This window comes from Dipteris shenzhenensis, chromosome 1 (assembly GCF_047967505.1).
Source record: "Dipteris shenzhenensis isolate YYH24624 ecotype China chromosome 1, Dip_SZ_1.0, whole genome shotgun sequence".
Taxonomy (NCBI): Eukaryota; Viridiplantae; Streptophyta; class Polypodiopsida; order Gleicheniales; family Dipteridaceae; genus Dipteris; species Dipteris shenzhenensis.
The window spans coordinates 69,914,684-69,940,066 of NC_141596.1; the positions used below are offsets into that span (position 1 = coordinate 69,914,684).

Here is a 25,383-nt window from a genome sequence, read left to right on the forward strand (position 1 = left end):
AGTCTATTAACGTCCACGGGAGACCAAGAGGTCTATGAGACAACTTGAAAACCAACTAGTACATCAGCTTAGGGAGGGCACAGGGCAGCTCCCAAGGAGCGCAAAGGCAGGTCCATATTATTTAAAGTACCTACGTGATAACATAGAGAGAGAGAGAGAGAGAGAGAGAGAGTACATAGCACTGCACCAGAATCCCAGGGAGGAAAAACCAGAGTTGAGCTTTGGGACCAACAGAGAGAGGACCAGTATTTGGTCCTTCTCACTGTGTTTCTGCAGGTTAGATAGGGGCCTAGCCAGGGCACAATGCCAGGGTTAGAGGCTGAGCAGTTGAGCCTGGTTGTGGCTGGGTTTAGGCCTGGTATGAGCCCACGGTATGGGCAAGTATACAGGCCCGTTTGAAGCTGGTTTGGGGCCCTGACCAGGGCTGAGTCAGCCAACCTGACCAGACCAGGTCCAGTCAGCCAACCAGACCTGGTCGGCCCAGTCGATCAGATCAGTCTGTCTGGCGGACCATTTCAGCAGGTATTTCCCCCTATATATAGGGCCATTCGGCCCTGGTGTTGTACACATTGTAGCGCAGTTCCAGCCCATGGTTGGTGTCAGTTATTCAGCAGATCTTGGGCAGTCTTTTGCACAGTCTCCAGCAGATCTTGGATAGTTGTGACCAATCTGAGGCGTACTCTCTTACCTCAAAATGGGAGGTAGAGAGGTACTTGGACTACTCTCCACAGGAAGTAGATGAGGATGCCTTTCAGCATGACCTGCTGAATGCACTACACAGGAAATGGCAAACAGCTGAAAACAGAGATAAGTTTGAGTACTACCGTACATTTATTAACCCCGAATATTGGGCTACTTATACAGGAAGAGAAACAGCCACGCAGAAGTACATTTGCACACCTATGGCAATACATAAGCGAAGAGCTTTGGCCTCACTTCGCACCCGATCACACCAGCTGCAGATTGAAATAGGAGGATGGAAAGATATGCCAAAAGAGAGCAGAATATGCCAATTATGTGACCAGGGAATGGCAGAAACTGAAGAACACATGGTAATGATATGCCCTTACTATACTCACATCCGGAAAGCATTTAGCTCTCTTCTCGAGGGACATAACAGACTGGCTGATATGCTACATAGCGGGTCACCCCCAGCTTTAGGAACGTTTGTCTATAAGCTTTTCAAGCACAGGAACTCACCTAAGACATAAAGGTAGTTTCTCTTAATACCCTCCCCTCCAAGGGAGGAGTCTTTGTGTACGAGGATTTTGTATTGCTCAGGTCCCATAGGCCGATTTTTTGGTCTTCAGAGGACGATAATATATTCTTCTTCTTCTTCTTCTTCTTCTCTCTCTCTCTCTCTCTCTCTATGAGATTAAGACGATGAATTTGGCCTCTCTCTCTCTCTCTCTCTCTCTCTCTCTCTCTCTCTCTCAATTTGGCCTCTCTCTCTCTCTCTCTCTCTCTCTCTCTCTCTCTCTCTGCTGAAATCTGCATTGACTCATTGTGACGATTCGTTCGCTCACTTTTTGGATTCATCTGTCTCACAACAGAATTAGCAGGGAATATCATTGCACCTAGTCCCTGCTAAGCGTGATGGAGTATACAATTTAAAACCTTGTGGGTAACTGCCATGAGATTAAGACGATGAATTTGGCCTCTCTCTCTCTCTCTCTCTCTCTCTCTCTCTCTCTCTCTCTCTCTCCCCCCCGTCGCCCGTCCGGTCGCTCAAGCTGTCGTCACTCGTCGCCATCCCCTCCGTCGCCCCAACCCCTCGTCGCTTCATCCCATCGCTCCTATCGCCTACCACCCCACCTTCCCATCAGCAGCTTTAGCTGCACCTAGCTAACTAACTAGCAGGGCTGCCACCAGCAGCCAAAAGCCCCCGACAACCAGTAGCCGCTAGCCATCAACCGCCAACCCCCCAGTCCTGTCGTCAACAACAAAAAACCCCCCCTTGTTTTCTTCAAACAACAAACTAACCCTAACCCTAACCCCGAGTTAGGCTAAACCCCCAACCGACCCGGGGCGTTAGGTTCAGCTAGGGGGTTCTACAAATGGCCGATTATGGACTGGCCTACCCTCTCCTCCAAGTCCCCCTCAACTCCTTCAACCTCCATTAGGACTCGGTACTCTACAGTTGCAACCATGACAGCCTCTCTGTATGCACGCAATTACCAACAAGAAGGCTCAAAACGACCCATCCTTGGGCAACAGGATCGGATTTTTTATCTACAGCAAGCAATGAGAGAGCTACAATTGGAACTGGCAGAAGTAAGGCTCGACTTCACATTCTGGAAGGGCCTAGCGAGCAGGCAGTAATTGATGAGGCTATAAAATCTTGTAAGGATCCCCCCCTATCCCACAGCTAGTCTCTACAGTCAAAGATCTTGTTCACGTTGAAGTACAAACTGCTAAGAAGGAAGTGATTGTAGAAGTGGATACCAAAGCAAGTAAGTCTGATATTCAAGCAAAGATTAAAGAACACAAAGCTAGATTAGAATAGGGGGACTCCCAAAAGATTGGTACAAAGAGGAGGACACTTATAGTGAAATATTGACAAAGATCAAAGCAAGGCTTGCCCAACATTGAATGGACGGATGATAATGAGCTCCTTGATGACAACTCCAGGCCAGCTTCTATTACGCACTCTAAAGGTCATGCAATCCTTACACTGAAGTCAAAAGATATGCGAATCAAACTTCTTCGACAATGTTACAAGCTGAAGGGTACCAAAGTATGAATAGTTGAGGAGCTTACACAAGCTCAACTCAAGAATAAGGCAACTAAATTAGCTAAAGTCGGGGCTGCCAGAAAGGATGGAAAACGGGCAGTTTACCGTTAAGGTGTAGCCCTAATCAGAGAGTTTTAATCAAAACCAAAAGACTCTCAGTCTTAAACTGATGTATGATTGATTACTCTTTCAGACTATTATGTATGTCACGAGGACGTGAAATTATGGGACTTTTGATTTGCGACTCCCGAAATTTGCGCGTGACTACCTTGAGCCTCTGGGGCACGAGGGTCCGGCCATGTGTGCGGGACTTGGGGAATTAAAATTCCCTAGTGGGCCCTTGGGAATTGTGAATGTGCGCCCAATTACTAGGCAATTAATTCCTAGGGCCAAAGTGTGCAACAGGGGGCCAAAAGAGTGGTGCAATCAAAAATTGCTTTTTAGCACTAGACTCCAAAAAGGGCAAAGGGCCTTTTGGGCACAGGAGGCCAAATTCAGAGCAGGAGGAGAGAGAACAGAATTCGCCACCTGCTAGGAGCTACCAGGAGCTGCCACAGGAAATTGCCATCTACCAGGGGTTGACGGCGACTGCCAAGGATCTGTAGAAGGAATTGTGATTTGTCCAAGAGCCTACAAGGGAGTTTTGCAGTGGTCCAAGAGCTGTCCAGGCTGATGCGATTTACTTTTAGGCTAACCAGGAGCTGTTTAGAAATGGACCAACACAGGGTACGCACAGCGGAAGACTGATAGAATTGCCCAGAAGCTCACACAGTGTGGTGTGGGGTGTGGAATCACAAACTTCTTAACTTAAGTGCATACAATAGATGTGTAGACTCATCAATAGACATGAACCAGCCAGATAGAGAAACCACCAAAATAATATATTTCCGTCCAAAGCTATAGACACAATACAAAAGAGATAGATCCAAAGTCCCACCAATGGTGTGGTCCTCTGATCTTACCACAAGGTCCTTCTCCTATCTGCCGGTTATCTTTAGACTCGAGCCCGCGTGCTCCACCTCGAGCGTAAGTAGACTTTCCGTCCAGATCACAACACCTTGCTGCCCTAGAAGACAGCCAAGGTCTAGCCTCTAGGGAACTCAGTCTGCAGCACACCTTTCACTCTCCTTCACCCCCAGTGTGAGGCCCAAGGGAGTGGCTTCTGGCTGCTCCTGTCTGCTCCTACTCTTGCTAGATGGTTGGATGATGAATGAGGCCCAGAGCCTCTCCTCTTATAGGCCCAAGGCCTTTCTGCAAAAACCGACCAGGAGGGGGAGATCTGGCCGACCCACTCAGCCCCTCCTTGACCAACTTTACTGCCCCAAAATGCCCCTTTTGGGGTTCTCTCTTTTCCAGAGCCTTTGGCCCACATTCCAAGGGCTTTAGCTCTCCTTCCAAGGCAGGATCCCAGCCCCTTTTGTCTGCCTATATAAGGCTTGGTTGGCTGGCTCCAACCAGCCCCTCCAAGATGGCCGACCCTCCTACTAGTACACCCGCCTCTGCTGCGCCCCTTTCCAATACCCTGTCCTGCCCACACGTGTGCACCTTTGCTGCACCACATGCCGCCTCAGTCCGGCCTCCTATGTGCCTCTGTTAGGGGCCTGTTCCAGCCCATACACACAGTGGCTGTCCTTTACTTGTGAGGTGCTGCCCATGTGGCAGCCCCCTCCCTTACCTTTTCTTTTGGGCACATGCCCTAGGTCTCCCTCCCCCATGATCTCCTCATATGGGGGCTTACAGATGGGGAGGTGACCTTTCCAACAAGAGCTACTGCAGGTGTTGCGGGCTGTTTTGGAGCTGAGCAGGAGCTGCTCAGGGATTTCGACCTGTTTTCTGCTTGCTTTTTGGGCTGTTGTCGCTGGTTTTTCTGTTCTCCAAGCTTGAAAGACTTCTCCTGCGCTGTTTCTAGGCTGGGCCAAAGCTGGATCTACTATTTCTCGCTGGATTTAGGGTTTTCCAGCCCCGGTGACCTGTTTTCAGAGGATTCTTGGCGAAGGAAGGCTCTTCTTTGCTTGCTTTTGCCGTTCCTGGACTTGTTGTTGGCTGGTTATTGCGTTTGGAATTGATTCCTCATGGGGAAGGTGGATTTATGCGGTGGTTTGTGGCCAGGAAGGCTCCAGGTTGATTTCCACTTGTTTTGGGATAGCCATTTGGTTTGATTGCACCAGAATCTAGCTGTGTGGGAGCTGTCTTACAGCTGTGCAGCCGTGTCTAGCTGGTTGGGCACTTAGTTGTGCAATTGCAGGTGTGGCAGAGACATTGGATGCTTTTGGGGTCTCTATTGCATGCTTTGGTTGGCTGAGGACACAGGGTTGTCTAGTAATTGGATACCATTTCACCATTTGGAGTTGAGCAAGGAATTACAAGATGGGCTGGACAGGGAGTCTGCGGGCGTTGGTTTGCCTATGGTGCAGCTTCCCACAGACCTAGCCGCTTGGCTTCAAATGAATGTTAAATAAATACCGCAAGGGGCGCCAACGTTTGGGGCCAATCAGTGTCCTTGTATCTGGGTAGGAGCGCTCTTGCTCCCTTGTGATTTAATCTATGGTGCATAATTATTTGTCAATTTACTGTGTTTGTTGTAATTAAATGGATCCTACCACCCTTTACGTTGTTAAGGCTGGTTTCAATGTAGGTACTATAAATAAATTGGGGTTGCTTTTGCACTCATTGGGAGCTGCCATGCGCCCTCCCTAAAGCAAATGTACTAGAAGGTTTATTGCTGTCCCATAGACCTTTTGGTCTCCAGTGGACGTTAATAGACTCTCTCTCTCTCTCTCTCTCTCTCTCTCTCTCTCTCTCTCCCCCCCCTATTGGCTGAGACACGAGCATGATACCTCTCGAAGGGGAACCATTATGCCAATTCATGGCTTGCCTCAATAAAGTTGAGAAGAAGGAGACCAGCAGGATTACTCAAAAGGCATTGAAAGCTATACAAACCATCGGATGGCATCGAGACCAGATGAAATGGATGGAATTATGGAGTATAACAGCTGCTGATATACCAGAGGATACATGTGCGAGCAGGGAGTTAGTGACACATAAGATGCTACAAAAATTATGGCAAGACCCAGGGGCAAAGATGCAGTTCTACTAGCAGGAAATCTATCCAATGGAAAGCGATGGAATGCAAAATAACCTTGGGGAAGACATATGAATGTTTAAAAGGCATCTAATATGCAAATTGAGAACCAGTTCACATGATCTAGAAGCAGATAAGGGAAGGTGGGCAAGACCTAGGGTCCCAAAAGAATATGCAAAACCTTCCCCACAGGGGAGACGGAAAATGAGCAGCATTTACTCCTAAGATGTCATGCCTACATACATCGGGGAAAGTAAGATGACAACAGAGGTAATCTGAAAAATCTATTAGAGCAGCCAGCTACAAAGCTAGGAAGTTACCTAAAAGAAGTTTTGCATCACCGCAACAAGGTACTTGGACTAGCACACAAGCTAGCTCAACAAGTACTAGCTACATAGCAAGTAAATAGTATTTTCTTTTACCGGATGTAAATATTGATCACCAGTCCCATAGATCAGTAAGCCCTCAATTGGTACACGCAGAGCTTGCCATGACACCATTCCGAATCTGAGACTAGCTAGACACAGCCTAAACCCATGAATCGTTGCCACTTTCAGACACTGGCATACCTTCATGGGGTTTGGGCTTTGTCTAGCTAGGCTACTAAGATTGGCACTACTATCATCCATACGACTGGCAAATAGAAGGTTAGTACGGCCTGGTATGCACGTATATCCAGATGGTTTGCTAGTCAGGGTATTCAGATGGATCGACTCCCCTAATTTCAATACAATCTAGATGCCTCGTCCACCCTGGTCCCATGAGATAAGATCAAACGTATCATACAGTTGGATCTACTCCAGCTCTATACCTCACAGGCTTGGGGGAACCAAACCTTCCCCACCAAAATCCAATTCTATCACGAGCAATTCTTGAGAGTACCCGAGGATAGCCATTAGGTAGTTACAGGCATCGTCTTACTAGTTGAGGTCAAGGGATCGAGACAGGGGAGCCACAGGCACACCTAGACAGCAATAAATCTTCAAGCTATGCTCCCTAGAGGAGGTGGAGACAGAGGAGTAGTTCTTATGTACATGCCCAATCTAATATGAGATTTGTGGACAATACCACTGCCCTTTCAAGAGGGACACAGTTTTAAGCCACTTTCTTGACTAGGTTTGCATTGGTCTCTACTTGATCGAGATGTGGCAATGCAAAGAGACCCTGCTGAGATAGATCAAACAACAGGAGGCAACGGTAAGACAAGGGATAGAGCTAGACCAGACATAGCGACATGTCATAGACTTTTACACATTCGAGTCAGACCTAGGACGCCGTGGAGTGGAGGAGGAGGAGCTAGCTTATATGAGGGCTTGAGCAAATTAGTGGGATGAGACGACGTGGAGTTGTGGATCCAAAGACACACTGACCACACACAAGGCACATCTTCATATCCCAGTGGAGGACTGCCATGGCACCAAGATCATAGTTGATAGTCAATCACATCTCCTACTCTCTCACGATTTTTGGGTTTTGATTTTTAAAGCCTAGCTCTAGTTCTTCAGCTTCTTAGAATAGCACTCAGCAAAGCGAGACCTCGCTTCAACCTATAGTGGCTTGTATGAGTTACTTTCCCGACTGTACCTTGCTCGTGAGCCTCCCAAAGACGTTAATCTCTCTCTCTCTCTCTCTCTCTCTCTCTCTCTCTCTCTCTCTCTATCTATCTATCTATCTATCTATATTCCTTGAGAATGTGAACATCATTGCTCATAGTTTAAGTAAACTGCTACGCGAGTGTTCTCCAACAACATCAACAATATCACCCACCCATTTGAAACTCTCAATCATCTCTATACTTTAATTAGCAAATTCCAGCTGGAATGCAAAGAGCACTTTGGACCCTCCCACGGCATAAAGTGTTAACGTTAATGAGCTAAAACGTGCATGGTTTGAGAGCTCTCTTGCTTCTAAGGGATCCTTGAATTAGGGACAACAAACAAACATCCGACACATAGAAGCGATGTTTAGGGATTTGCAACCTCTAGCAATGGAGGTCTGCAATCTATTTGTACAGCTATTTGCCAAATTTGGTTTATTCGTCGGTGAGAGGCACACAACAAGGATTACGAGTCAGTTGGCAAAACGAGACACGTTCAAAAGTATTTTAAAAGTTAACTAGGAAGAGAATCAAAAGACTGTCAACAGCGAATATGTTTAATTCCGTTACACCTTGAATGAACTCACAAAAGAATCAAAAGAAAAACAAACCACGAAGGTTCTTTTCTCCCGATTTCAAGAAGGGATCGATAGCATTCCGGGCGCCTATCGGTAGCAATCAGCACTAAAACTCTGCATTCAATCGTAGATTTGTAAACATAATCGCTTATGGACCAGCTTAGTCCGAAAAAAGAAGAAGAACCGCAACTTCCTTACTTGGACTGAGCTCTGCCAGCGGCAATGTTGGAAGCAAGGGAGTGAAGGAAGTAGAGGAAAGTTGCGGTTCCTCCTATGATTTGTAGGGAATCATAAATCATGATTGCAGGTGCACATTCTCCTTCGACAACCCCATCTCTCAGGTTTCTCGCTACGCTGTCTACCATGTTTTCCCTGGTCTCGTCACTATTCTTGGCCTTCTCTTCCTCGTGATAAGTTATGACACATGTTTAGCACTGCTCTCATGTCATCGCAGACAAATGAAAACCAACGAGGTGGGAAACCACCATGCCTTTTGTAGCTGTTAAGTGTTAGTGTGCATTATACGTAAATGTATGCAATGGTATGTCCAATATGGAATGAGTAAGTCTGAATTCTAAGTTAAAGCTAAAGTAGTCCATCCTGGTTTTAGATTTGTTGATTGTAGTGTTTTTTTGAGAGGTAGCTCTCTTGAAGTCACCCACCGCTAAGGAGGGTCTGCCTGCAAATGGGCGGATGGTGTGAGCCCCGCCTATTAAACGCCTTCACACCTAATCGCCCGTGAATTTAAAAAAAGTGACGTGTGATCCTAGTCACGCCCGAGCATGCATGAATTCTTGGGTAGCCTAGTCGCGGTGCCCAAGTGAGCGTCCGCCTTCACGTAGCCAATCAAAATATCCGTCCAGGATTAGATCCCATGACCACGTCTCAACCAACCAAGCAAGCTTTATTTAGTGACATTCATCTGCAGCATTCAATATATTAAGATAATATATCCACCTTGGTGTGAAAACACTCCCGGACAAAGGAGTCTATTCAAGGTGGACATGGATATTGGGGGCTTCACCCGTCCGCAGACGAGTGTGAACCCCCCCTAAGGCCTTGCTTTCAACAAGGTTGCACAATCACTAAGTCCTCGTTTAGAGGTAGCTGGGGTAAATATTATAATGAAATTTTCCAATAACCTATAATAGGGAAACGAAAAGGTGTACAAAGGGAACGAGAAAAATGCAAGTAAACTTGAATGAATATGGGGAAAGATAGATGAGTGAAAAGAGAGGAGAGAAAAGAGAAAAGAGAGGAGATATGCCATTTATATGAGTGGGGGCATGGCAATTTTGACAAGAGGTCCTCATTTCACATGCTTTTAATAAAGGGGGTGTCATAGAAGCTAAGAGGAGGTGCTTGCGTCTCACTAGCGCTCTCCGTGCATGGCGGTTCAATGCCAGGTTGCTGCAGCGTGGCGGACGTTCTTGCATGTCTTCCCTACGCCAATTGCAACCCAACGCCATACGTGTGTTGGAACTTGGAGGAGCACACAACCTGCGAATGAACTAGTCCATCCAGTATCTTCCTGTGTGTGCAATTCCTCCTACCTCTGCATGCTACATACACACAATATTAAGACATGCATAGTACATACACATTAATTTAAATTAAAATAATACCTACATATTAAATTAAAATAATTTAATATTAACACCTGGATAGTACATACACGTTAATTTTAAATAGGTTAACTATATATTGTCTTATATAGATACATATGATACTTAGATATATATGCGTTACACACATATAGCGTAACATATATAGCTACTCACATGTCTATACTTAAAGATAAGTTAGATATATAGTCTACTCCATATATTTTTATTTATTTATTTATTTATTATTATTATTATTTGTATGCTTACATAGCTATGTGTGGTAACAATATTAACACATTAACAAATATTAAAACATTAACAATATTAGCACTACAACAACAAAAGAAACATCCGTACTCGACATAAGAAAGACCTTCAATCAGGAAGGACAAAATAGATACAAAAACTGAGGAGTGAAATGGCTTGCTATTGCATAAAGCTTAAGGTAATGGATTGATGGAAACCACATACTCTATCAATAAATCCCACATACGAGAGGCCTCGGGTGAGTCCTCATCTATTGCATAAGCAACATTCATGTTCTCTATCAATGAATCATTCATATCAAGCTTCGGAACTTCATCCCTCTCATCATCGTAGTCCAAGGTTAAGTTATGAAGGATGCAACATGTGTGTATGAGCTTTGTCAGATGTGGCACATCCGAATTCTTGATTGGGTCCATCGGGATCTTCCACGTGTTCTTCAGATGCCCAAAGGTGCACTCCACCCCACAATGCATGCCGATGATAGAAGAAAATTGAAGTGTGCTTGTCTCGGGTCACCAAGCAAACGATCTCACCTGTAAGGTATCATACACCAAGGCAATAGTTTAAAGCCATTATCTCCCACGATGTATTCTCTGAAACCGTGTCCTCCCATGACCATAGCTGCACCTGCAACAATTCCAACCCTTTCACACTGCCTAAAGAATCCACAACATGCTTGTCATTATTACAACGTGGCCATCCTGTCATGATGTCCACCATGAACCTCATGTTTGAATCCACTACAGCTTGCACCACCATGCTATAGTTCTTGTCTTTATCGTACCAATTGTACTGTCCTCCTTTGCCGCCGGTAGGTCTAAAAGGATGTGTGTGCAATCAATTAACCCGCAACAATTTGGAAACCCATGGAGAGCACGGAACCCTTCCTTCACCTTGTCCATCTCTGACTGTGTCTCTGGCCAACAAAACTGATGGGCTGCTCAAACTCTCAAGGCTTTGATGAACTTCCACACAAATCGGCAAGCAGTAGATCTTCCACATCCAAATTGCTCGGATATGTACTTGTACTTATGGCCAGACGCCAAACATAGCATGCAAATTGCAACTTTCCTCTCCAAGAAAATAGTCACCCAGCTACATCTCGCAAGCCAGTAGGAATTGGACCTTGTTCAAGATCATCTCGCAACATATCACAGAGGCTGGTAAATAGCCCAACAGGAAGGCTCAACACATCTCGAAACCTAGCATCATCAGCAAGGACAAAGAAGATGTAGTGATTGAGGTGGCGGATCAAGGAAAGCAAGCCTAGCACTTGCCTCATGTGTTGATGGTGGAGCAAGGCTATATCCTCCATGGCATCATCCTCCTCCTCAATAAGATTTTGTGATGTGAGTAGTCCCCACATGTTCCAATAGCTTCACAACACAAATTCTATGGCTCAGTAATTCAGGCTGCCCGCATGTCAGCTATCTCCTCCACCTCCATCCTTATGTGTCCTAGAGCTGACTCAAATGCATGGAAGTTTGTGACAAGACGCTGTGCTCTATCAGCCTCTCTGTCGTATGGCCTGATCGCCTCCTACTGCTATCTGATCTATCGTAGTAGGGTCTCACTGTGTCAGCGTATCTCAAGTAGATATAGCCCAATGCAAACCTGATCCTGGAAGTGGGTCAATCGTGGGGTGGACCGAAGCCGCTCCCTTCCTGGTAGAGGCAATGGTATCGTCCCCTGATTAGTAGAAAGGGTTGAATCCACTATTCTTTAAAAATTAATGACTATTTCTTTGTCATTTACTTCCAAAAAAGAGGAAGCCATCATGATCATGGCTTGCTCTATGTACAAGGCACACCAAATGCATGGTGTGGATCCCAATGATAAAATAGAGCAATTTGTTAATTAGTACATCATAACTGATGTTTCTTAGCTTAACCTCTCGCATCAAGACATGCACACCCATGAGTGTAGAAAAGCATACAGGAAATGAAAGCTTGCACATTTAATTTTCCATGCCCACCAATGCGCAATACAAAATTTTTACACCATCGTCTCCTTCCATGAGCACAAGCTCTCACAAGGATAACTTCAAGTGCATTTCAGCATTTCTTAGTGATAAGTCCATGATGCTCCGAGGCCTTGATGATTTCTTTGTGCATTTAGGGTTGTCGGAAGAAGAATACATAATGGCTTTAAATGCCACCACTTTGCAGCCAACATTGCTTTTGAAAAGGGACCCCTAATACATATTCCACAAACAACTTCAACCCAACATTGTCTAAGATTTGGGGAGCAAACACACAAACATCCAATTTGTATTGAACTCCCATGGAGCTGCATCATACTACAATTCCTACATTATACAATCTGATAACACATTGGAGACAGTCAAGATAGCACTCTCAGAAAGCCTGCGTACTAGTGCACCTACCAATGAGCACATACATAAAGTTGAAAATGCCATACTCAACACACAACACATCAATGCCATGCAAGCTATCTATCTGTCCTTATCGTTGCCTCTTACAACCAACACTTGTGACTTTCTATTCATCAAAACAAACATACTAGAGGAGTGCATATTGTTGTTGAAATGAGCAATGCAACTAGAAAAGATGGACCCTTCAAGCATAGTTATTTTCATCAATGACATAGTTGCAAAGTATCTTCATCCCAAACATTACCTAGCAAACGTGTGCCTTGCATCCCTTGCCAATAACGAGTACTTAGTTAGGAACATGCAAACAATAAAGAGATGGCACTCCAAATTGTACACTATAATAAATCAAAAGCCCTTAGAAACCATTATTATAGAGAGCTTTGTTTTCTTTATTTGCCTTTTGATGAAAAAGAGCACCTCTTGATTGACAAACTTCCCAACATGGTATGACATGTACATGCATCATCAAATTATAATAGAGGCTCTCACAACAACATTTCAACAAAGAAGATCCTTCTCCTATAGTGTCTACAAGTGCGAGCATCAACAATAGACCCATATTGTCTCCATTTCTTGAGGGCATTGCAAGCAACTTATTTGACCTTGCAAGAGAAATTATTTTCACAGGTAGACAAAATCAGATTCCACTAGGTTGATTAGCTTACATTCAAACTGATGCCTTATGGCAAATACTTTACCTCTCTCCAAAAACTAGGCCCAAAACAAAGAGATACCTTGGACAACATAATGCTAAAGAAATGCGTGGACCCACAACACAAATTGCAATTATTATTGTGAGACAATGTCGGGATAGGCAAAACTTTCTCTTTGTTGAAACACGTTCATTGCAATGGACATGCGTCTTCACAAAATAAAGCATAGTCATCTTCAACCTTTCGGAGGTGTGGACATGCTCCTCAGTGGTGACCTATGCCAGTCCGACGAAAGACTCTTGAATTTTCTTATAACACTCTAGCCCCATGGCTCTTTTGCCTCCCTTTAGAAGAACACATATATATTACTACGAGCTCACAACTCCGATGCACCAAGATTTGCTTGGGCAACCTTCACTTTATTTATGGTCTTCTTAATGGTTTAGATGGAATTTTCAAAGATTCCCACACAGGCTCAAAACCAACACATGTTTGGATTGAGTTCAATGGTGCAAAAATAGGAGCACAAATTCCTATACAAAACCACCACTCTACGATCATGGACCCTAATTCTTCAGATATCACAAGATTTTCAAATTGGCAAAAACCATCTAAACACTATTTGTTGATTCTAGCTCCCTATCTAGCTAGGTGCCACTCAAACAACACATCAATCGCGCTTTCAATGCATTTTCTCACATTTGACCCATTAAACATTAGATCACATGGCCTAGCTTATAACCCCCTTCACAAGTCTATGACCTCACAAAATCTACCCCCTTCATAAAGTTGAGCACACCCACATCTAAGTTGACCCATTGGTCACACAAGAATTCAATGCCTTTACAATCAACATACAAATGGCCTCTCAATCAAATAGAATTCCCATCGCAAAATTGCAACAAACCAATCTTGCAATCCACTCCCATGCAATAGACATCATGTGTTCCCTAAGCATGCTTGCAATAACAGTTCTTTTCCTGCAAGAGACACACATGCCACCAAACCAAATTATGTTGCTTACCAGGTTCTACATCATCAAACATAGGTGAGTGTATGGAATAGCCACCTACTACAAGAGGCACCTCCAACTTTTGCAAAATAATTATCCTTTCAATCAAAGAGGTGAGTGCTTGGTCTCCATATTTGACTTTCCAATCCTTGCACAATTTGCAATAATCAATGTCTACAAGGTACCACATCCACTGCCACAAATCCTCTTTTGTATTCTTCAAACAATGCTACTTAATATACCACACGATACTCCTAAATATGTCATTGGTTACTTCAGCCCTAACACACATACACGACTCCAAGCAACTCTCAACTCTGCCAGTTCATGTCACCTCACAAGCCACAACAAGTCATCAAAACATCTACAATAATCAATGTTTGTGTCTGTGACTAAGGGGTAATTCATTTGAGGCTCCTAGTACCTACATGGAGATCATATATGTGGCTTCTCAACATCTATTGGATGGAATCATGTGTTGCATGGTAGTGCTGCATCAACCAATCGTAGTATGGAATTAGCTTGGCGGTGAGCCGATTGGTTCTCTTGTGTAACGTTGATCAAAGCGGCTTCAAAGTCTTCAAGAACAAGTTGCTAATGTGAAGCTCTCTCTTTTCAAGACTCAAGAGGATTCACATATGGTTGTCTCTCTGTCACAAGATTTGCCTCAAAAGGATTCATGTATGGTTTTCTTTTTGCCAGGCCTCCATGGTTGGAATTAGGTTCATCATTGTCTAGTATTTCGCATGGGCAACTACTTGTAGGAGTCTATAGATTCTTTTGAGTTGATGTCTCTACAGCAACAGACCGATATGGGTGTGGAAAGTCCATGTCTTTCATCTAGTTATATAAGTTCATTACTATGTCAGGTTTTCTCTATGAATAAGCATCATTTCATGTGGAAATGGATTAGACTGTGTGAGAGTGAGATAATTAGAATTGCTTGTCGCTAAATCTAATGATCTTTCCCCCCAAAAAAAGGTAAGGTGAAGGCATCCCAAAAACAAAAGATGGCTCTCATCTAGTAACTTATCATCTCAAACCATGAATTGAGATCAAGAATTGGCTCAAACTAGCCATGGCATGGCCCTCACTAAATACAGCCATAAGAAAGCCATAATTCCAATGGAATCTTGTTCATGTCAATGAGGTCAGCAATGGTAAAAACACATAATCTATAGCCAACGTGTGAACAAAGTAATAGAATCTTGTACCATATGACCACATTGACCCATTCAAATGGGCCACAAACTCTTCTACTACCACTTGACCAACAAGTCAACCATGATCCTATCACTATGATCAAGCCCATCACCACAATATGCAATAAATTATTTTGGTGTGTGTTTGCAAAAATGGCGTCTCTCTCTCTCTCTCTCTCTCTCTCTCTCTCTCTCTCTCTCTCCCCTTGCTGCCCTTCTACTCCCCCCTTGTGACCTTTTCACTCACCCCTTGCAACCATCTATTGCTCGCAATGCCGATTGTTATGTCTACACTTCCCTCCACCCCTTGCCTTGTTATGATGTCGCCTCACTACCCTTGCTCCTTGTTACATAGGGTGCCCTACTACTGTTGCACACCCCACCCCCCCGACCTCTTATGGCTACTAGTACAACACCCCCCACAGGCTGTTCTTCCTCCTTTGCTACCCTATCTACTCACTCTAGCCCCCCCCCTCCACTGCAATGCCTTCCCTTTGGGCCCTGTGTGCTTTGCCCACCATAATCGAAGCACCTCCTTGCAAGGGAAACAAACAAGCAATCAAGTCAGCCACTTTCTAAATGGGAAAAGGAAAAAATGAGAAGGACAAAAAGAAGAAAAAGCACAAGAAAGAGGCAAATCAGAGCTGTTTAAAGTTTGAAGATGTTAAACACTTCAAGTCTAGTAGCCTTAGAGTGGACATCACACGGGTACATAAGGGCTCTACATCAATAATAACTACCTCACACACATCTACATCAGGGACCTTGACCTCAATAGGCCAGAATCCTCACCTATGTCACCATCACCAGGGATGACATACACAGGATCGTAGTATTCTTCATCCTCCCTCTCACCTGTCCCTCTCAGCCACAGCTACGTTTCCAACCCCAAACTCGAACAACCTCCCCATTGCTTCAGACATCCCGACACCCTGCTCAACTTATGTAGCCACCTCTCACTATTCAGCCCCATTTGAGGTCCTTCTTAGTTTCAGATCCCATGAGGGCTGGACTTCCCATGATATGATCTTCCAAATGGATTAGACTATGTAAGAGTGACATAATTAGAATTGCTCATCGCTAAATGTAATAATCTCTCCCCATTAAAAAAGGTAAGGTAAAGGCATCCAACTTATCATCTCATTGAGGTCTAGAATTGGCTTAAACTAGCCATGGCACGGCCCTCACTAAATACAACCATAAGAAAGCCATAATTCCAATGGAACATAATCTATAGCCAAAAGTAATAGAATCTTGTCGGAGCCATCATCTGTACTACATCAATATTGAAGGAAAAGTTTTTTCCCCTCCAGTTTGTTGTGTACTCTCTATTCTTTGTTCAGTTTCTGTTCCGCTGCACCGTGTAATTTAACACTTCATGCATTCCCCTACATCACCCGCTCCACTCACCCCCCACCTCTTGGTTATGTACCTTGCAATAGCTGGTAAGATGATGAGTGCAAGGCTCTTTGTTGCCAACGTTGATTCAGGATGAAGCATAGCCTTCTGAGCAAACCAGAGATGTTGCATGAGTACCACCATCTAGTACACTAGAAGAAGTAGGCTTTTGTCTACCAATATGAGGAGGAGTTAATAAACATTTTGTTTAGCAGCAACTCCAAGGACTTATGGCAAAAATTCCTTGAGTGGCTATCCCCATCACCCCTCACATACACCCATATTTGGCACACCTACGCATGCACATTATATGACATTCCACACAAGCTTGTCCCCAATTTCTTGCACTTACCTCGTCCTATCTCTTACTCTCTTTTCACCAAGGGTGGTGTCAAGGACACATTACTAAAGCTCCATAATGGCCAATTGAAGGATCATGAGGGGTTATGCACTGACTTGTTGCAAATAGGATTAATATCCTAGTGCTGATCTTAGCAAAGTACTTCAATGAGGCAGTTTGTCTTGACTTTCCACACACCTGGACTCTTAACACCATTGCACCCATTCACATGTTAGGAGCAACGTGATAAGGGAGCAACAATGCATGAAGTGCAATGCATAAAATACACAATACAGAAAGTGTACAGAATGGAAGAGACAAAGAGACACTAATTTATGAGTTTCACCCAGCGTGGGCTATGTCCATGGAGAAACATCTAGTCCTAGGCATTTCTTATCCAACAAGTGAGAAGTTACAAGATACAAGCAATATATCCACTCCTTAGTTCCCCACTAGATCATTCAAGCTGAGTTTGGGTCATCTATGCTTTGGCTTGATGCAGCCTTCTAGGTCATCACATATCTATATTGTGTTAGAGGATACGATGATTGCACCTCAGGACGTCATAGACTACCACAATTAGCACTATCCTCCTTCATAATCCCTATAGCTAAGGGTGATCATAGATGCTAGTATGCACACACATGCAAGTGGTTTGAGAGATTGGGACTACACATGGACAGATTGTATCCATCTTCTAGTACAACATTGATGCATCGTTCTCCCACTTGGATATCACGAGGTCAACTAGGTCAACGAGGTCATACATGAGGACCTTCTATAGCTACACACATTCAAGATTTGGTTGGCATAGAGTGAGCTCCTAGTGAAGATTAACTTCTATAGGGATCATTGCTTGCACATCTCCGATGACGGATTTATTGATCCTCCAGTTCATACCTCACATTGACTCCACATTGAGGGTGGGCAAGCTAAGGGAATACCCAAGGAGAGGTGCATATGTGCCTTGTGTGATCTTTGGAAGATTGAGTCAAACGAACACTTCATCTTCAAATGGCTTATGTACTATGAGATCCGCAACTACTACTATTTCCTATTTAGAAATAGCTTTGGAGTCCTCTCTCATTTCATCTCTTATCCATATCAAAGATCCCTAGTCCCCTTCATCCATGAGGCAATTAAGTATACAGAGCGCTTGCTCAATTAGGACAGGAACCATATACACAAATAAACTCATCTCAGAGGATGATTATAGAGTTCTTCCAACTAGATCGAATAGATCACCACACATGGGTAGCCGTTGAGGTAGAGATCCAAAGCCAACAACACGACACACTCGACGAAGGAGTCAATGCATAGATCATGATTGCATCCATAGATAGCTATCAATATTATATGTTTAACATCATACCAGCATGGCCCCACTTGCCACTAGGTCCATCTTGTCTCACTTGTAGACCTTCAATAAATGTTGTATCGGTCCAGCCTTGGCATCATATTGGATGTGATATGATGATGATCTTGATGTTATGAATATGTAGTACTCATGATAATATAGCATGGGTCATGATGCTTGTTTTAGTAGCTGCACTCTTTCGGCTTATTGTATCAAGTTTCTCACAACCTCATAGACCATTGGTCTTTCTAAAACTCTAGTAATTCTTTCTTTCCCATCTGCTCCCCTCTCTATCCCCCAACTCTCTTTTCTTGTCTTTTATATCCCTTCCTACTTTGATCTCCCTCTCTCTCTATGACTCTCTCTCTCTCTCTCTCTCTCTCTCTCTCTCTCTCTTTGCATTATCGTTCCCCTCTCTATCAAATCTCCTTGCTTCTGGTTGAGCTGAGTCCATGGCTTAATGAGAGGATTCACAAATCAATGGAGCAAACGAGATCATCGCCTGCTCTATAAACTCTCCCGCCAAAACTATATCACCTCTATTTATCATTGCCATGATGCATCTTCCTTAAAGAAGAGTTCAACACTCATTACCAAGAAATGCCATAGCCTTATCTTGGTACATTTGTCATCCCTCTACACTAGAGCTGCCACCATAACCTTGGTCAATGGGTGACCCTATGTAGCGAACAGTTCACATTTCCACCTCAACTATTTATGGCTTACTTTCATCCAACTCAATGTCAAGGCTTTTTGCTTGCTGCTAATTCTAGGTTTTTTGCTTTCCAACAACTCATTCTTGGCATTATGGGCAGTAAGAAGGTGAAGTCATTTGCTAAAGTGGTGGCTTTCCAATCATTGTCTCATACGATAATAAACACATAAGTTCTAAGTTTATAACAGCGGATTGAGGACATTGAAATAGGAAAACCAACAACTCTTGAAACTCAAGGTAGAGCAACAAAAGCGTTCAACCACTCTAGAGGGTCAAGTCAACAAGCAGCTCGACTCTCACCTTCTTCAAGGACCTAGTAAATAGGCTCTCTCTCTGTGCATCTCTCTCTCTCTCTCTCTATGTGCATCTCTCTCTCTCTCTCTCTCTCTCTCTCTCTCTCTCTCTCTCTCTCTCTCTCTCCCCGCTCCCTCAACACTCCCTACAATTCATGCCAGTAGTAGTTGCTACTAATATGCAACTACCTAGTAGAATGGAATGCTAAAGAACAATGTTGCTCAACTTGTGAACCTATGCCAAGCACTTGCTACTATGTAAAGTGACGAGGTTAGCTTAAATTAGATATGAGCCATCCGATGAGGCACTTTCATAGAAGGAGTCTACCCTCCTTCCACTTAACCTAATTAATGTAACTCCACTAAAGTCACCTCTCATAATTCAAAAATTTAGCCACGATTAGTCCCCTAAACCGTCCCTCTAGCCCTCCACATGGGGGAAAGTGCCAAAGTTGGACTTTCCTCCCAAGAAAGTCCTCTTCTGACTCTTTCCCCTACATATCAATGCCAAAGTAGCCACAGTTGATGCTTTCAAAGTGTGCCACACTTGCTATATGTACACGCAAATAAAAGGTGCCAATTTGCGAACCTGGTAACGAGATGACTACGACTAAATGAATCAAACAAGAGGATGAGAACTTGTGACAAATAGGTGCAAAATTAGTGTTGCTACCCTGCGATCATCCAACCATGTCTAGCCCATTGTAAATGGCACACATCCACTATGAACAACCATGCCAAACTTGTTGTTGATAATCATGATCAAAGGACAACACAAAGGCATAAAATCTATGACTAGTAAATTGTGCCAAATAGGTGCCAAATTTGCTACTACAATATCACAACATTAGCCAACATTTGGATGCCGCCAGATTGATGCCTACACTACTGTTGATTTGAAATAGAAAAGGGATCAAAGTTACATACATACATATATATATATATAGAGAGAGAGAGAGAGACAGATAGATAGATAGATAGAGAGAGAGAGAGAGAGAGAGAGAGAGAGAGAGAGAGAGAGAGAGAGAGATTAACATCAGTGGGAGTCCTCGCGGGCCTATGGGATAGACTCCAAAATACACCAAAAGGGGAAAACTCATACAAGCCACAAAGGGCTGGAGCAAAGGGCACACTAAGGCCCTTGTTGAGTATTGTGCTGAAATAAAGAGTCAATATCTCAAGAAAAATCAAGTACAAAACATGTCATATCATATCATGTACTATCTGAAGTAGGGTGAGAGCTGGAATTGGAACTCAGAATCCAAAACCCAGCATTGTGGTGGCTTGTCTATATGAGTGACAAAAATGTCTCATATTTGCATCTGTCTAGGTATCTCATGCCATGGTGGGTGAGGGGGATGTGGTCTCCTCGATCTCTGAACCCATTGAGCTATGTTCAGAGTGAACCCTCATCCCGAGCGATCTCCTATGAGGAAAGTTGTGATAGGTCAAATCTCATTTGAGTGTGCTATGATCGCTCTCCATGTCATGAGTGGCCTTTACAATCCTCTCTCAATAATCCATACTACCTACATATCAGGAGCTAGCTCCTCCTCCTCTACCCCAATGTCCTAGAGCTAACTCAAATGCATCAAAATTTGTGCCATGCCGCTGTATCTAGTTAGACTTTGTGTCTTGGTCATTACCTGCTGCTCTTTAATCTATCATAGTAGGGTCTCCCTATGTCAGCACATCTCAAGCAAATAGAGCCCAATGCAGACCTAGTCATGGAAGTGGATCAATCATGATAGTGGGCTGAACCCACTCCTATCCTAATAAAGAGACAATGGTATCATCCTCGGATCTCATAGTAGGTTGGGTAGGCACAAAGAAAGTGTTCCTCTATCTTAATCACTCCTAGTGTACATAGCATGTAGATCCGCTACTCTCTGGGTATATGTGTTGCTCTCCCTTTCTCAATCCTTAGCTCAATGGGATGAAACCCACATCTACCCAATTGCGATCCTTATTACGTGTGAGACTCCTATGTCCTCAAGATACTGTGGTCTAATGATGAATCCTATGTCCTTCAAGACTCTCAAGAAATGGTCGAGGTAGAATTGGGTCTTGGTGGGGAGCTCCTGATATCCCCCCCAGTCTGATCACCCAATATGACCCTGCCTTAAACACCCCAACCTTTCCAAGATCTGGTTGTTTTTGTCACTAATCATGTGATATGGAACACACATGTTCTTCCTGAGACCCCAGTATTCCCTTGCCTTAAACACCCAAGCCTTTCCAAGATTTGATTGTTTTTTTGTTTTGAATTCTCTTCAGAGACATCTGATAGGATTTGATCATTTTAGTCACTAATCATGTGATATGGAACTCACGTGTAATTCCCAAGACCCCTCCCTCTCCCATGTTGTTCAGCCCCACTTTTGAGACCCCTCTCCAAGCTATAGTTGCTCACCCAATAGTTTAAGGATGTTACAATGTTGCAAGATGTTACAATGAAGCACACACGCATGCACGCGCATGACGTGAATGCATGCATACAAGTGCATGCTCGACATATTTCTAGTCATGTGTTTAACTTTATAGCTGTTACCACCCAACTCTTATCAACATGTATTAATGATGCTTCCTCACTTACGAGACAATTTTAATGCACACCAATCTGATTTCTAGCATGCATAAATATAAGTGTTATCATGCTATTGTGCTACTCCCCTAGATTTTAGTTCTTCAATGTTGTTGGCTACTTCAACATGTATCTCTCTTGCATGTAGCCATGCCTATAGAAGTATCATGTAATTGTATTGTCTAATTAGCAAGCTTTTTAAAAAAATCTTTGGAATGGTTATGATTTGTCATCTTATTTTGCTACCTTCTTTTTGTCCAAACAAAAATCAATTTTTAAAAATCATGAAAATAGTATTAAAATATTATCTATAGGACAAAAAATATGAACCAGTGCTAATCCCTGTGCGTAGGCAACCAACATTTTTGCCCAATGCATAGATGTCAAGGCTTAAACCCATCCCTATAAGGACACAAGTGCCTTGGTTGTTGAGAAATCCAAATCCCCAATTGTGCCTCAAAGTTATGATCCCACTCCAACAATTGTGCTAATTCAACATCTATAACCTATGGAATTGGAGCCACAATACAAGTAAGAACCAAAGTACCCCATATACAAGTAAGAACCAAAGTACCCCATATACTCTATGGAAGGTGCAAATAGACTCATGCAGGTGTACCACATATTGGACACCCATCCAATGCTTCTTATGTGGGGAAATCCACTGAATAGCAAATTAGCCAAGATTAATTTCAACCTAATTGCGAAGTTGGGCATGGATTTCCTACGTAAAGTAAACTGAGGTATACTGCTTGGAATGATTGGCATTGAAAGTCAAAGTGTGACAACAGAAAGCTTTGTATCCCACATCCGATAAATGTGACAACAAGGAGTCAAAAAGAGAAATTCAGCAAGACTATCTTTTGAATCAAGAAGCATTGATTGTAAGAGCTAAACAAGCCTTGACTGCCGCGAACAAAGCGACACAATGCCAAGCACATCAGCACTCCCATTGCTACTCAAGAAGCAAAATAAGTCTACCCTAATGCCAAAATATAAAATCCTAATATCAAGCCTTAAGGCAATAGGTAAGGCAAGAACACGGGTAATTCGAGACAAACAAGTTAGTAGATTCAGTACAGAAAAAGTTTGTTGAACCTACCACCAACCAAAGGGTGATGAATCTACACATAATTGAGCCCCAATTAGAAGGAGTTGCATTCATAAGCTTAACTAGTTGCCCTATCATGATCACAACTAGAACCCTACTGTGTCACGAGGACGTGAATTTATAAAAAAAATTATGACTCTTGTAATTTGCATATGATTGCCTTGGGTCTCTGGGGCAAGGGAGTTTGGCCAGGTGTGTGGGACTTGGGAAATTAAAATTCCTAGTGGGTTCTTGAAAATTGTGAATGTGCAGGCCAATTAGGCAATTAATTCCTAGGACTAGTGTGTGCACTAGAGGGGCAAAAGAGTGGTGCAATTAATACCCCTGTAGTAGATGTCTTGGATGCTATATGCATTCCATTTTAGTTATTGAGAGTCATCTCTTATGTTTGGGCCACGACCATTTGAAAAGGTTTTAGAGGGAAAGAGGGTATATCTCTTCATGTATTCTCTAGAACTACCTGAATGACACGATAAACAAATCATATGCTTCATGTTGGTGGGTGAATTACCTACGAGTCAAGTACAGATTGTCGTACTGCACATGAGCATGGGAAGTCTACTGCACAATGTAGGGTGCATCTTAACTAGGCCTACAACATGTTGAGAGATCACCCTGAACATCCTGTGATCATATGTGAATAGCACTAACACTTATAGAGTGCTATAAAGGAAAGGGTTGGATGCCCTAACCCTAACCCTATATGGGTTTGCATATATTTAACATTTTCAACTAAATCTAGTGTACAATTAGTCATTTGTGGTGTGCTCTCTAGCTATGTCCTCTCTCCTCAACTCCACTCTTCTCCTCCCCCCTCCATATTTTGCCATGGTATCAGAGCTCCCTTGCCTTCTGCTAAGGCATTGAGATCATTATGAGAGAGATAGAGAGATCAGGAGCGATTGAGAGTTCTTTCACTTCCGTTGAGTGATAGAAAATTTTGGTTTATTCCAACAAAGATTTTCATTCATTGTGTTGAGAATTTCCATCCATTCAATTCCTTTCCATTCTCTGGTCATGTGAGAGATTTCCTCATGAGAAAGATAGAGGTTCATTTTGAGAGATTCATTGAGAAAGAGAGTCTCATTTCTCTGTTGCATGAGATTTCAATTCTAAGAGTCCATTCTATGAGAGAGAGAGAAATAGGGAGTCGAGTACATCTTATTGTCTAAGAGAGCGCACCCCTAGTTATCCTACTCTATCATCCTCTATGAAGGCAAGCTTGCACGGACCTCAACAACAATCAACGACCTTCAAGCTTCTATACCCCGTCCTGCGAAATGGCCAACCCTCTGACGACCCGAGCAAATCTGCAGACGAGCCTCCAAGCCTCTCCAAGCGCCTTTCAATGAACATAGCACCACTGCATCAATGCCTCCATCTACAGCCTCAAGAACGAGCAACTAAAGCCTAATGAATGCCGCATCCAACAACGAACCTTCTGCTGATGTGAAGAGATTTAGAGGTTCCGACGAGTCCAAAGGCTGAGCCACCTTCGTATTTGCCAAGAGTTGTCTCAGAATTGGCCTTGCAATAGCAATGAGTAAGAAACGTCTTTTGAGCAGTATAGTGATGTTCTCCTGCTTGCCCGCCCAAGCCTGAAACGATCAATTTTTTGTGCTCTACATGTCGTCACATCATGCGCACATTTTGGTGCAAGTATCACTCACTTTTGAGCCTTTCCAACAACAAATCCACTTCCTACATGCACATCAGCCTTTACATCGATGCATCTGACCTAGCACTTAAAAAGAACCAAAGAAAAAAATTTATTTGATGTTCTTTCATCGATCGATGGTTGGTATAGATCTAGATCAGAGTAGACTAGATCACCATAGAGGGGACACTTTGAATTTCCCCAAGTTGCCAATCTAAGCCATGCCCAAATTCCCGACTATTACCTACTCAGAGTCAGTCCCTACGCTCACATATGATTTCACATCATCACATTACCTGAAACTTGACGATTCATCAGTTCAGTGATCAAACTTCAGAGTGTTCAGAGGCATTGCCAATTGTTCAGTAGGCATATAGCACATGGTTTGATTTCACACACACATGCCATCATTGTAAAGCATATTCGGCTATTTCATGACAATGTGCACATCATTTCAGCCTTGTAAAGTCTCTTGGCTATTCCCGCCATCATTTGCTACAAGCCTTGTAATTCAAATTGGATTATATATATATTGTAATTCTATCTTCATCGCAAGTTCATATTTCACTTGCCACAATCAATGTTTTGGAGTTGATTTAGACAGTGATTTTCATGACATTTTGAGTACATTTCTTGCACCATGTCTACGACTAGCAATCATAATTTGGAGGCATCTACTAAGTTAAACAACAATTATAACACATGGAAATATCGAATGGAGACCATTCTTGTACTTCAAGACAAATGGGGGTATGTCGATGGATCTACACCTAGACCATTGGATGATCTAGCCACTAGTAG

At 43.3% G+C, this 25,383-nt stretch overlaps 1 protein-coding gene across 5 annotated transcripts in view; it reads right to left on the bottom strand.

The window, feature by feature from the left end:
* The window catches only part of LOC147906297 (elongator complex protein), a 38,137-nt gene extending 29,575 nt beyond the window's left edge, over positions 1-8,562 (bottom strand). For 4 of the 5 annotated variants that reach the window (XM_087384123.1, XM_087384136.1, XM_087384128.1 and 1 more), the window contains exons 1-2: positions 8,190-8,562; positions 8,001-8,105 (exon numbers count right to left, since the gene is read on the bottom strand). In XM_087384123.1, the coding sequence (XP_087240249.1) occupies positions 8,001-8,105; positions 8,190-8,356 (272 nt within the window). In that variant the 5' untranslated portion in view covers positions 8,357-8,562. The remainder of the gene's footprint in view (positions 1-8,000; positions 8,106-8,189) is intronic. The other variant, XM_087384145.1, reaches the window with a different exon arrangement.
* Positions 8,563-25,383: the final 16,821 nt, after the last annotated feature.